Source organism: Sinohyriopsis cumingii, chromosome 5 (genome assembly GCF_028554795.1).
Source record: "Sinohyriopsis cumingii isolate HCF-2022 chromosome 5, ASM2855479v2, whole genome shotgun sequence".
Lineage (NCBI taxonomy): Eukaryota > Metazoa > Mollusca > Bivalvia > Unionida > Unionidae > Sinohyriopsis > Sinohyriopsis cumingii.
The window spans coordinates 144,148,823-144,163,734 of NC_142965.1; the positions used below are offsets into that span (position 1 = coordinate 144,148,823).

The 14,912-nt window shown below is 35.6% G+C and overlaps 1 protein-coding gene across 3 annotated transcripts in view; it reads left to right on the top strand.

Annotated features, from left to right (window-relative positions):
* The first annotated feature begins 7,621 nt into the window (after window positions 1-7,621).
* The window catches only part of LOC149800394 (uncharacterized), a 35,337-nt gene continuing 28,046 nt past the window's right edge, over window positions 7,622-14,912 (top strand). For all 3 annotated transcript variants that reach the window (XM_089957237.1, XM_089957238.1, XM_089957239.1), the window contains exons 1-2: window positions 7,622-7,714; window positions 8,485-8,572. In XM_089957237.1, the coding sequence (XP_089813363.1) occupies window positions 7,657-7,714; window positions 8,485-8,572 (146 nt within the window). In that variant the 5' untranslated portion in view covers window positions 7,622-7,656. The remainder of the gene's footprint in view (window positions 7,715-8,484; window positions 8,573-14,912) is intronic.

Consider the following 14,912-nt stretch of genomic DNA (forward strand, 5'->3'; position numbering starts at 1 on the left):
TGGCTCGGGAAGGTCGTATTCTCTTCGGTCGTGATAAAGAAGTCTGATACATTTGTTTCAGACTTCTTAACTCCGCTAAAATGTCCAACAGTACCGTGACCGTTTGATTTTCACCCTCTTGTTTCTTTGCTGCTACTTCTTCTTCTTGCTGTTGCTGCTGTTGTTTTTTTCTTACCTCTTCTTCTTGTTGCTGTTGCTGTAGGAGAAAAGCTTGTTCCGCTTCCTTTTGTCGTTGTATAAATTTCTCCAATTCTTCTTTCTGTCTCTGTCTAAAATTTTCCACTTGCGGTAATGAAGAAGGTAACGCAGGTTCCGGAACAAATTCTTGCGAAGAGAGAAAATCCACAAAATCCCAATTCACTTCTTCTGAAAGTAAGTCCGAGTTCCCTTGGGCAGTCTCTCCTGCTGGTGCACCCCAATGGATCGTTTTCTGAGTTTCCGTCATGTTGAATGACTGTCGCATAGACTGACTGCACACAAGCGCTAGCAGATCTATATTGACTACGTGACGTCACAGACTGCTCTCTTCGGATTGGATGCGGCTGGCTGAATTTTGTAACGCGTGTTTGGATTGGTGAATGAACTCAATCCGTTTCAATCCTACCTGTACCTATAAATAAGCGCCGTTGACTGCATTGATTCACCTGTTCTCGTCGCTTCAAGATGTGGACTACAGTTGAGTCATCCACCCTTGTGTCTTCCATGATGTTTCGGACAGACTTGCTCATGTATGTCCGATCGAAGTGGACCGTTGTCCACAGGACAAACACCAGCCTGTGGATACGTAGGATCTACGTTGAAAGACAAGGATGCCTAAAAAGAGTGCTGATGTACGGACCAACAGTGAGACGTAGCCTAAGAACAAGAAGAAGACCAATGCGGTGCCATTTATGTTAATGAATAGATTAACATAAAACCCAAAGGCCCTTTTCAGGGCCAGCCATATTTCTCGAAAAGAGATAGTCTTTTGAATTGCCTACCCCTTTTTTTAAAAATTTTTTTTTTTTTTAAAAAAAATCCCATGTTCAATTCCCCTTGTCCCTAAACAAGCCCAAACTCTATTCCCATGTTAAATTCCCCTTGTACGTAAAGTGCCCCACGATTTATCACCATGTTAAATTCCCCTTGTACGTATAGTGCCCCACGATTTTTCTCCATGTTAAATTTCCATTGTACGTATAGTGCCCCAAGGGTGTTTTTAATGTTAATTCCCATTGTACGTATAGTGCCCCCCTTCACTACTCACAGTGAATCACATTTGACAAGACTGAAAAAATGACACATATTCTTAAGGTCTCACTGGATAGTTTATCTGGTGAATTATCATCGGACAATGACCAATTACAGAAAAATGAGAATAATTTTACACTGAAGATACAAATTAAAAATAAATTAACGATTTTTGTAGAAAGCACACATGTGAGATTTTGACTGCAGTAATCAGGTTAATTCCTGGTGCAACTGGTGGTTTTTATACTGAACCAACACTGCCACCAACCCCTAAATTTTACATTCATTTTTGACAAGAAATAGCTATGTTTAATATTTTTCTGTAACAAGGCAGCTAAAAGAATCACTATGTGCCTTTGCATGAATAAAGTTCACTAGTACTATACAAAATTAGCATACTTTTCATCACCCCTCAACCATCTAGATTTTTTTAGGTATTTACCTCTGTAGCAGACACATAAATACGGAAGACAAGTCGACAGCTCAGTTCCAGCCCAAGTTACGCATTTGATCTCCAATGCAAATGAAACTGTGACAGGCAGTCACCAACAAGCCAACCTATTTCCAAGCCTAACTCAAAGTAAATCTAAACCACATTATAGATTTAGCTTATGTGTGAATTTATAAATGCTATGCTTGTGATAATTAGGTTCATGCCCTATGCCTTAAAAATTAGGGGGCTGTCAAAATACGAAACTATCCAGAGAGACCTTTGTGCGAGATGAATTCCAAGTCACTCCAGTGAATACGGAACTGCCACATATATTTGTTATGATGTACTAGTGCATCATAATCGCATGATAGCCAAATCCGTAGCTGCTAATTCCGCTGGGGAGTTTCCATCAAATCCGTAGCTAGTGATTCCTCTAGGGAGAGTTTTCATCAAATCCGTAGCTGGTAATTCCACTGGGGAGTTTCCATCACTTTATATCAGACGGTGACAAACTCACTTGGGGCCTTGATGCATAGGTATACACCCATAAAATGTTTCCCGACACAGTATCATATTTGCTGTGTGCTCGAATTCACTTCTGTCTGGACGTACATTATAAATACATGTCAAGCCGGAGATCCTTTTGCACAATAACTGTTGAGACACGTTCTGCCTTTTTACCATTCCTGGATCCAACCACGATTGAATACATTTTGTTTCACAGTCCTGTTTTACCGTAGCAATTGTCCTCTAATTTGGCAACAACTGTTGTTGTTTTTTTTTTTTTGGTGTCACTAAACGATGGATGTTATTTTGGATAACCGCTGATATCAAATTCGTTTACTAAACTTAGTTCAGCCACGTCTGCGGACACTTCGCTGGTAGTAATATGCATCAACAACGAGTCAGTGTCTGTAAAAAAAAAAAAACGTATTGATGCAAACATGCACTCCCCAATTGTTCATTGACTCTAAAGTTTGGAAAGTCAGAACATCACTATTAATGTATTTCACAGTTTAATAGCTTAACTGTTCCGAGAATCTTGTAGTGATTCAGATTTTATTGATTTGATGCACATGTGGTTGCTAACTAACGTAATTAAATACGCAACGTCTCATTCTACAGTTTATGGCATCCTTATAAGAGAGAGAAAAGGGTGATTGTATTTTTGTACTTTACGTAGGAACAGCAGAATGAGGAACATTTAATTGAAACAGTTAGTACCTGTTGAATTATGATTGTATTCAAAGACTTTGAATATTTAAATAATTAGTTTGGATTAAATTAAACTTTGAAGGTCGTCATTGATATTCTACTGTCATGTGATGCCCATGAAGTAAATTGGGCGTACTTGAGTGTAATTGGGTGTAAACTGTTTATTTTTCCTGTTTTATCTCGTTATTATCTTCAAGTGGTATATTATGCAAAAATCAGTGGAGTCTACTAATAGTATCATGAAATTGTATCTCAGCTCTTGTTTTCAAATAACTAAGTGCGTCTATTTCAGTGTCCTCGTTTCAAAATTTGCTTGCGGAACTAGATAAAATAATTTTTACGAAGGAGTCCGGGTAAATAACATCAGCTGGGTAATCACTGAGTACAATGAATTTTGTCAAACTGATGCCAGAATCAATAAACATCTTAAACACATCATGCATTTCCCTATTACATTTGGGTTGTTTATGTTCGACATTGGTCTGTTTATTCCTATGATGCTCCGATTCTGCATCAAAGAAAATTATTTTCTAAAATAAATAATATGTATTACTGACTGTAGATACATTGTTACATAAATACCACAAAGATGTATTTATTTGATTTGTTACTGACTACAAAGATGTATTTAATTGATTTGTTAATGACTATTAAGATGTATTTAATTGATTTGTTAATGACTATAAAGATGTATTTAATTGATTTGTTAATGACTACAAAGATGTATTTAACTGATTTGTTAATGACTATAAAGATGTATTTAATTGATTTGTTAATGACTATAAAGATGTATTTACTTGATTTGTTAATGACTGCAAAGATGTATTTAATTGATTTGTTAATGACTATAAAGATGTATTTAATTGATTTGTTAATGACTATAAATATGATTTTAATTGATTTGTTAATGACTATTAAGATGTATTTAATTGATTTGTTAATGACTGGTGCTACTGACCCGATATGATCCGTCGATATATTTACGGACTTATCGTTTGGGGCCTATTGATGAAAGAGCTGCAAAGCCTTCCAGCCAACCGAGCATTTGTGCGAGATGAATTCCAAGTGTATCATAATCGCATGATAGCCAAATCCGTAGCTGCTAATTCCACTGGGGAGTTTGCATCGCTTGATATCAGACGGGAATTCCACTGGGGAGTTTGCATCGCTTGATATCGGACGGTAGTTCCACTGGGGAGTTTCCATCGCTTGATATCAGATGGTGACAAACTAACTTTGGGCATTCATACATAGGTATACACCAATACGATGTTTCCCGACACAGGATCATATTTGCTGTGTGCTCGAATTCACTTCTGTCTGGACGTACAATCAACGTACATGTCACGCAGGAGATCCTTTTGCACAGTAACTGTTGAGACACGTTCTGCCTTTTTAATTTTCCTAGGTCAAACCACGATTGAATACATTTTATATCACAGTCCTACGTACTCGTTGATTGTTTACCGTAGCATTTGTCCTTTAATTTGCCAACAACTGTTTTAATGGTGTTACTAAACAATGGATGTTCTTTCGGATAACTGCTGATATCAAATTCGTTACTATAATTAGTTCAGCCACGTGTGCGTAAACATCAGCGGTAGTAATATGCATCAACAACGCGTCAGTGTCTGTAAAAAAAACGTCTTGATACGACCATACACGCCCCAATTGTTTAATGACTCAAACATTTGGAAAGTCAGAACATCACTTTCAATGTATTTCACAATTTAATAACTTAAATATTCCGAGAATCTTGTAGTGATTTGGATTTTGTTGATTCGATGCACATGTGGTTGCTAATTAATGTAATTAAATACGCAACGTCTCATTTTACAGTTTATGGCATCCTTATAAGAGACAGAAAAGGGTGATTGTATTTTTAGTACTTTTCGTTGGAATAGCAGAATGAGGAACATTTAATTGAAACAGTTAGTCCCTGTTGAATTATGATTTTATTCAAAGACTTTGAATATTTAAATAATTGTTTTTGATTAGATTAAACTTTGAAGGTCGTCATTGATATTCTACTTTCATGGGATGACCATGAAGTAAATTGGGTGCACTTGAGTGTAATTGGGAGTAAACTGTTTATTTTTCCTGTTTTATCTTGTTATTATCTTCCAGTGGTATATTATGCAAAAATCAGTGGAGTCCACTAATAGTATCAAGACATTGTATCTCAGTTCTTGTTTTCAAATAAATAAGTTTGTCTATTTCAGTGTCCTCGTTTCAAAATTTGCTAGCGGCACTAGGTAAAATATTTTTTTTACGAAGGAGTCCGAGTAAATAACCTCAAATGGGTAATCACTGAGTACAATGAATTTTGTCAGACTAATGCCAGAATCAATAAACATGTTAAACATATCATGCATTTCCATATTACATTTGGGTTGTTTATATTCGACATTGGTCCTTTTATTCCTATGATGCTCCGATTCTGCATCAAAAGAATATTATTTTCTAAAAGAAATAATATTCATTACTGACTGTAGATACATTGTTACATAAATACCACAAAAATGTTTTTATTTGATTTGTTAATGACTACAAAGATGTATTTAATTGATTTGTTAATGACTATAAAGATGTATTTAACTGATTTGTTAATGACTAGAAAGATGTATTTAATTGATTTGTTAATGACTAGAAAGATGTATTTAATTGATTTTTAATGACTAGAAAAGATGTATTTAATTGATTTGTTAATGACTAGAAAAGATGTATTTAATTGATTTGCTAATGACTATCTTCATCATCACAGCTAACACCATCAGAAATTTAGAAAATGCTAATTGTGACCTGAGGTAAAGTAGAAACTATATATTATCTTGTAGCTGAGAAGATTTTTCAGTCGTGCTTTAAGATGTAGTTATTTCAAATTGTATTATATGCTGTGTCCAGTATTTTATGTTTTGGCTGGCAATTGTGTTACTTCAAATTACTTAGTTCAGGTCATGTTATGTTCTCTGGAAATGCAAAGGAGCTCTGATAAAATTCTTGGATGCAGCCACTCACTGGAATTTATAGTGAGTTCAACCCTAGAATTATATTACTGTGATTTAACAAAAGACGGTTGACACATCAACACTCTATACGCTACCATAGACAAATCATCGCTTTCAGTTTTAGGAATTATTCTTGACTTCTACTGAATTTTTTTCAGGACTTTAAGCCACTACGAGTTGTAACTGTGATTCTGGGATTTAATTCACAATACCGAAAGTTATTTTTCAAATTGTCACTTTGTATTCTATGGGAAGAAATTATTTGTTGAATTTTACAAAGGTGATTGCGTTTTGCACTTTTATGTCACTTATGGTAAGAACATAAATTCGTAACATCGAGCTGTGTTAAAAAAAATAATGACTACGGTAAACATTTTGCTGTGGTATATACGCCAAGGTATTAGACAAAATTAATATTTATAAATATTGGCTCAGTTCTAATATATATCTGATCCAACATTTGACTCGTCTTTGCTGGTGGAACAAAGTAAAAGAGATTTTCAGCATTATTCATACCCGACCAGAGACCCCGATCAATTACAAATAAAATTACAAGTCCAGGACATGACCATATATTTTCTTACATTTGAGACATTATTGTAAGTTGAGGACAAATATGTTCAGGACGACAATATTGATTACGGTGCCAATGCACAAGTTGTATTTGTCAACAAAAGAATGGTAGCCTTTCTGAACATTGCACGTTATTCCATCGACGGAAAAGAAATCGAATCAATTATTGACAATCATAAAGATCTACAGCTTATAATTAATGATATTAAGATCCTCGATCAAGAATCACTACCGACTATACAGTCACTATCGAGTGACACATGTAAGAATCTTAAATATGAACCAAAATATATCAAAAAGCGTTTCATGAGCCTTAAAATCTCGCAGATATTTCAGCAGTAGCCTTACACCTTTTAATGAAACTTACAGAATATAATCTAGAACAAAAGTAAGGAGAAAAAATTCAATAGATGACAAAAGAGGTTTTAGGTCAAATAAGAACAGAGTTCACATCACATGTCAGTGTGTATTATAGCATTGGAAGCATTAGCACGCGGATGTTGATAAAAGCTGTGATTTTCTGTGCAAAGAGTAGTGTCAGATTAGGTCATTGCTGCGTTACTGTATGACTCTAGCTGCTTACTTGGGGCACTTCGCTTTCGTTTATTATTAATGATAATAATCCAAAGTTGCATCACGTGTTTGGTTTGCTTGCTAAAATGGGCAAAAGTCATGGTGATAGAGATTGTGACGTGTGTAGACCTCCAAATGCAAAACCTTCATAATGACACTACTATTACATATTCATTATAATCCTTTTAGAAATATTTTTGCAAACGTTCAAATATTTAAATCAATACTAGTCAAAATCGACATTTTCAACCTGAATAATAGAACTTGGCATGCTGATATGCCTAATCGACATCCCCCTTGGTTTGTTAGTTGTTATTTATTAGTTATCTTTAAACTTAAACAGGTTTCTCAGAAACTTCCAAACTACTATGGTGACCGAGAAGCACATCTAAAATAAGGCAATATGACAAATCTGCATAGCAGCGAGAAATGTATTTTTTTTTTAATTTAAAAGGGATCATATATTCATTGTTTAGGTTTCTCCCCATTTGTATCAAATTCTAAAATAACCATTTTCTGAAATGTGCACAGCTTTTTTCCCATAAAAACATTCATAAATGTATAAATATAAAACGTACATTATCCTTTCAGAGACCTGTTGGTAGGGGCACTAATTTCTGAGCCATGCCACCGCATATCATTCTTTTGACAACATTGGTAATGACTCTACCATTATGTGAAGGTATTCTCTCTCTCTCTCTCTCTCTCTCTCTCTCGTGTACAAATACACACATACTCTACAAAAATTAACATATTTTACCGTTATAAACATTAACTTTTAAATTCTCTTTAAAAACGGAATAGATTCTGTTTCATTTTCATTTTTTAATTGTATGATGCATGCCTACGTGCTACAAGTACATAGATAAAGTTGTTGTTGTTGTTGTACGGTTTAACGCCATTTTTCATTACAAGATAGGCTATACATGGCGGCCAGTATAATTGGTGGAGGAAGAACCCTGGAAAACCCCGGGAGGAACCACCGACCCACGAGAAGCTACTGGCAGGCTTTCTCACGTTCCAACGTTAGCCGAGGTTGAGACTCGACGTAGATAAAAGTAATTCGTGCATAAACATACATTCATTCATTCATTCATTCATTCATTCATTCATTCATGCATACATACATACATACGGGGCCCCGAGTGGCCGAGTGGTATAAAGCGGTCTCCGTTACAGATCACTGCCAACTCACCTCAGTCTGCGTGGGTTCGAGCGTTGGTTTCGGCCAGTGCGGGTATGTGAGAATGCTTGCCAGTAGCTTCTCGTGCGTATTTGGTTCTTTCCTGGGTTTTCCCGGGTTCTAGCTCCACCATTAATACTGGCCGCCATGTATAGCCGATCGTGTGCTGAAAAATGTCGTTAAATCCTACAACAGCAACAATAACAACGTACGTGTATGCATGCATAGCTCTAGTTTGGAATCATATAATTTAATTTTTTTTGCTCCAGGTAACCGGACATACGAATTTCAGAACCTAATTGCAACTACGTCCATTCAGTATTTTACCTCGCCAGGCTACCCAGCTTCTTATCCAAGGTAACGATTTGTAATATCAATCTTCTGCTTGAATCTGTAAGTACAACTGTTAATTGGTTGCTGTGAAAAAGGGAAAGCAATGTCGAATGCAAAAAAAACAAAAAAAAAAAAAAAAAAGAGCAAGCATTAAGTATTAGTTATCATTGTGATCAGTAAAATTATTAGTAATCCTCGAAATAAGTAAAAGTATTAGTAAATATGTTGATCATTAAAAGCGTTAGTAATCATGGGGATCAGTAAAACTATTTGTAAACCTGGGGATCTGTAAATTTAAGAATAATTCTGGGGATCAGTTAAGGTATTATTAATCTTACGGAAAAAGCTATTTGTTAACCTGTAAAATTAATAGTAATCCCGATGATCAATTAAAGTATTAACAGTCCTGAGATCAGTACAAGTATTACTGAACTCGGAGATCAGTGAGAAAACAAATCCTAATTTCAAAGCCCTGGCAAGTAATTATTGATGTAAAACAATGGTAAAATTATGCTTTATTTGCTTTATTTCATCATAAATAAAACAGTGCTTTAGTGGAAATGCTTTCTAGTATCATTATAAAGATGCCTTTGGTTTAAAGTCAATATATCCATTCTTTATTTGACATTTGACATTGATTCAAAGTCAATCAATGCTTCCTTTTTTATAACAGTTGACACTGATTCAAAGTCAATCAATACTTTCTTTTTATGACATTTGACATTCATTCAAAGTCAATCAATACTTTCCTTTTATGACTTATGACACTGATTTAAAGTCAATCAAAACTTTCTTTCTGATGACATTTCCTGAATTTCGTTTCAAAGCAAATATAATCTCCCTTTGTAGTCTTCTTGCACCTAATCTTTATACTACTACTCCTACTACTACTGCTACTACTACTACTACTGCAACTACTACTAATGATGATAATAATAATAACAATAATAATAATAAGAAGAAGAAGAAGAAGTAGAAGAAGAAGAAGAAATTAAATCAAATTAAATTAAATTAAACTAAATTATGTATACATTTATCAGTTCATTAATTATTTAATTATAATATCATTACGAATATTTCATACTAAAATAAGTAATACAAACGAGTGAAGAAGTAAAAAAAAGTTTTGGATAATTCAACAAATAATTTATTTCCCTAGAATTCCGAGTGAAAATTTAAAAAACGCTTTCGGTATTGCGAATTAAATCCAGAATAATCATAAAATTACTTAGACAAGTCCTAACGATAAACGTTCTGAATAATCTTTAGTGATATTCCAAAATAAATTAAACTGGAAGTGTTGGTGTGCCTTTGGTGGCCCGTGTCGTGGTGCTGTACCAACACTATTTTTTCGATCATAATGATACAATCAAATAATATATCCTTTTTTGAACTGTCACTATAAATTCAATCATCTATTTCCAAAAATGTTATTTTGGATAAGTGCTTTGTAATTCAAGAGAAGAATAGATTGATATGAATAATTTGGATAAGTAAATTCCAGCCCAATGAAATATGTCACATTACAAAGATTCTGCGTCAATATCTGATGGAATGAATAAATAATTTCTCTAATAAACAAGATTTTATAGTACTCAACTTGACCTCAGTCACAATTGACATTTGCTAAACAAACACTAGTACCTAATGAAACAATTCTTGAAGGTTCCAAAAGTTTACAAGATAAAGTCTTAGATATAATTTTAACGTCAGTTACTAAAATTGTAATAAAGAACATGATAAACACATTATCCTTAACTCAGGCCATGATCCTAATACATAAAATACAACCTATGTATTAGTTGTTTGCAGAATTAAAATAAAAACCAATGATTCAAGTCGGGGAAATGCGTTTTGAAAAAAGTAAACTGTAGGGATAGATGACTCGAACAAGGATGAAACCTCTCTAAAGAGTATAGAGAAGGTTATATATTTTTGTAAACACAAACTCAACATCATTATTGGACCTCCAGACATTAGTGTAACACACAGACTGGGTCGATTTGATCAAAAAGCAAATATACCAATAATTTACCGATTCTTGATGCGTATGACCTAATTGGAACTTCTACAACAAAGGAAAACACCGAAAGATTCCGGAATCCTTGTAAGAGAAGCCAAGCGGCTGGAATTAATGGAGAAAGTACGAAAAATATATTTCGTAGAAAAGACAAGGTTATATGACTATAAAATGTTCGTAAAACTGCAGAACGGTAGAAAAATGAGAGTAACCATTGAAACTGATTTAACAATTCTGGGGCAAAAACATCACTTAAATAATTTCATTATGCATGAAGACTTTCTAGCAACAGATGGAACAGTTTTATGACATGTCAGAATCGTCTTGTTGACTACAAAAACGTAGCAAATTAAAGATAGCTGTCAAATGATAAATGCGTGTGCATGTATGTATGTATGTATGTATGCATGCAGACAGGTAGGTAGGTAGGTAGGTAGGTAGGTATATGTGTGTGTATGTATGTGTGTATGTATCTGACGTGTGTGATGTAATTTGGATTTCTAACATAGCTTTAACAATTTATCATTCAAACTTCTACGATATCTGCAATGTGGCAGTTTATAGTGATGTTTAGCACGCGGGCATCATGCCGCAGACATTCAGCACGATGTCTCACCCAGTCACATTATCCTGACACCAGGCTTTCCAGTCCTCATATTATCCTCTTAAAGCTGAACCCCAAGTGAGTCTGCTGTTAGTACCATTTGTGTAAGTCTCTGGCATGACTCAGCCGGGTATTAAACCCACGACCTGCTGCATCCGAGGCGGACGCTCTGACCACTAGGCCACCGGAGCGGAATATGTATGTATGTATGTATGTATGTATGTTGCCGGTGATATTCCATTTGCATCAAACTGGGTCATGTAAGTATGTTATCCTCGATAGCCAACGAGTACAGTTTACAAATCTTATTGAGGGTTCTTTGTACGAGAAGGTAGAATAAATACCTATTCGTGAACGTAATCGTGTCTAAATTATTTTGCTAACACCACCAGAGTACAGCGGTTACTACTGACATAGCCCTGATCAATTAGTAACACCCACCCACCATAATTACCGACCATGATATGCAAGTACGATCCGGATTCGCACCTTTAAGATATGACATTTATATCGTTCAAAACTACTTGCAAGAAAACCGAATTTTAGCGGACTATTTGCTAAGGACACGCCAGTTTTCCCTCTCCTTCTTTAATTAATATTTCCGTATTTAGGTTAAATAAAGTTACTGCTTGTGGTGGTGTGGACACATCTATAATCTGTTCATCCAAGTGTTGTTTCATCCCACCATTACCAATATGGATGCAGTCTAGTCTTTGCTAACACAACTGACACACCAGCCTCTCCGTTGTCAGTGAGTTCAGACATGTTCTTGGCGACAGCGCCTAGTAACCTCAAAACAACTTATTGAATGTCAACATAGATGTTTCTAATTGTCCAGTTCCATCTTGAAAAATCACAAGCTCACCCGGGTAAACAACAACAACAACTTGGCTGGAAAACTCGGTCAAATCCACTTTGATAGCAATTCTCTTCAGATCCACTTCATCATCGTCAAGCTGAGTTAATCCGTAAATATTAACATGCATTGTTTTATAATGTTATGCGTACTTTAATGTAAAATTAAGAAGTGTTTGTGGGATTAGCGTTGAGGAAGATTTTGTTACCGGCAGTGCGTGCAACGCAACAATGGGTGATTGTGCCACTAGTTAAATAATCAACAATATCAATTGAAGTTGCAAGCCCATACGAACCAACAAGCGCTGGAATAATTGCTGCTATTAAATCTGGAATCTTTCATGGATTGGAAATTATTTTACTGGTCTGTTTTTTTTGCATATCCTACGATTGAGATCAAGTTAATATCACTGAGGTATTATTTCGTTGAGCTGCATTAAGCGAATCATGCTGTAGTTGAATCAACCACATTCGGACAATTCCCGTTTAATTTGTTGGAAAAGATCCAATGTGGCCCCACGATCATTTCGTTTTTGGTTGTTTAAACCGGTGTCGGTCCATTTATTGCCACATATTGTAATATGTACTTGCGTTTTGATTGTGAAGCTAAGCTAAATTTCTTCAGCGGATTCCTGGTGACCATCTAACTGTTGAGAAACGTCTGCCACTTCGAAAGTGTCAAATATAATTTTGCTATGGGTGTTGGTCATCGTCTCAATTTGTATGTTGAAACGCCAATAACACATATTATCTGTCACAGTTGATATAACATGTGTTTCAACAACATACAATATTATCTGTCACAGTTGATGTAAAATATGCTTCCCCAACATACAATATTTTATGTCACAGTTGATATAAAATATGCTTCACCAACATACAATATTATCTGTCACATTTGATATAAAATATGCTTCACCAACATACAGTATTATCTGTCACAGTTGATATAAAATATGCTTTACCAACATATAATATTTTCTGCAACTGAGCATATCCAAACTGGCCATCAATAAACCTAGCAGTACAGAAATTTGTAGAATGTCCACAATCAATATCAGACTGACTTTGTCCCCTTGTATGGTCAAATATTGATAACTTTCACTGATTACAATTAGCGAGGTCAAATGCATAAGCATGTGATTAGTTGTTATAAAAGCATACATTCATCGGGGATATAAGGCAGTGTCCTATATAAGCATATATTCATCGGGGATAGAAGGCTCTGTCCTATATAAACATAAAGTCATCGGGGATATAAGGCAGTGTCCCATATAAGCATACATTCATCGGGGGATAGAAGGCTCTGTCCTATATAAACATAAAGTCATCGGGGATATAAGGCAGTGTCCCATATAAGCATACATTCATCGGGGGATAGAAGGCTCTGTCCTATTAAACATAAAGTCATCGGGGATATAAGGCAGTGTCCCATATAAGCATAAACTCATCGGGGATATAAGGCAGTGTCCCATATAAGCATACATTCATCGGGGGATAGAAGGCTCTGTCCTATATAAACATAAAGTCATCGGGGATAGAAGGCAGTGTCCTATATAAGGATAAAGTCATCGATGATAGAAGGCAGTGTCCTATATAAGCATAAGTCATCGGGGATAGAAGGCAGTGTCCTATAAAAGCATAGTCATTGGGGATAGAAGGCAGTGTCCTATATAAGCGTACATTCATCGGGGATAGAAGGCAGTGTTCTATATAAGCGTAAAGTCATCGGGGATAGAAGGCAGTGTCCTAAGTAGTGAATGGGGATACTAGAGCGTCAATGGGACTTAGCATTAAAAACACCCCCTGGGAACATATAGCGTCAAGGGAAATTAACATGGAGAAAAATCGTGGGACTGTTGAGCGTCAAGGGGAATTGAACATGGGAATAGGGACTGTATAGCGTCAAAGGAATTTAAACGGTGGGACTGTATAGCGTCAAGGGAAATTGAACATGGGATTTTTTTTTTTTTTTTAAATTTAAAAAAAAAAAAGGGGGTAGGCAATGGAAAGTCATTCTCTTTTCGAGAAATGTGGGTGGCCCTGAAAAGGGCCTTTGGTTTCATCATTATCTTCTTTTCTTTATTTCCTCCACTTCTGTAGCCATCTTCTAACTTTTGCCATTATTCCTGTCTTCTTCTTTATTTCTGATTCAGGCATCCAGTCCGGGTGACCCATAGCTCGGAATTTCTTCTGTATTCGTATCCAGTTATTGTTCAGTTTCTCAAAGCTTTCTTTTCTCTTTCTATTTTCTTCTTCTTTTCTTTCTTTATTCCATCTCTCTTTAGTCTTCTTTACCTCTACCCCCATCACTTTTCTCATCAACTCCTCTCAGTTCCTCAGTCTGTCCTGACCTCTCTCTGCAAAAGAGCACTCTGTCCCATGTGACATATTTTCAAGAAAGCACCTAACTTTGCTTGCATTGTCAAGTGCTTCCTTTAGGCTTCCCACTCTGACATAAGTGGGATTTATCATACCTCTCAATCTCTTTTCCTCCTCTTCTATCATTTCTGCTATCACTTCTTTTGCTACGTTTAGGCATTTAGCGCAGTCCAGATACTCTGCTATCTTCCATTCTTTTTCTAGTCTCTCCACTACATGGATACCATCCATTATCCAATTGTATATATCTACCAAGTTGCTGAACAAATCACTTGCAACCACCATCTTCGTTTTTATTATTCCGTAGAATGATTCGAACATCACATTTTGTGGGTTCTTATAGTGAAAGCGCGTACGTGATGGAAAACATCCCCCTAAAAACATAAAATTGATCTTACCTAGATCATGACCAAACAACGCGCGGACGTGAAGGAAAACATCCGTTACTTTCTCATTTCATATAATCAAACCCAAACTATACTCTCCACATACGCTAAGAAACA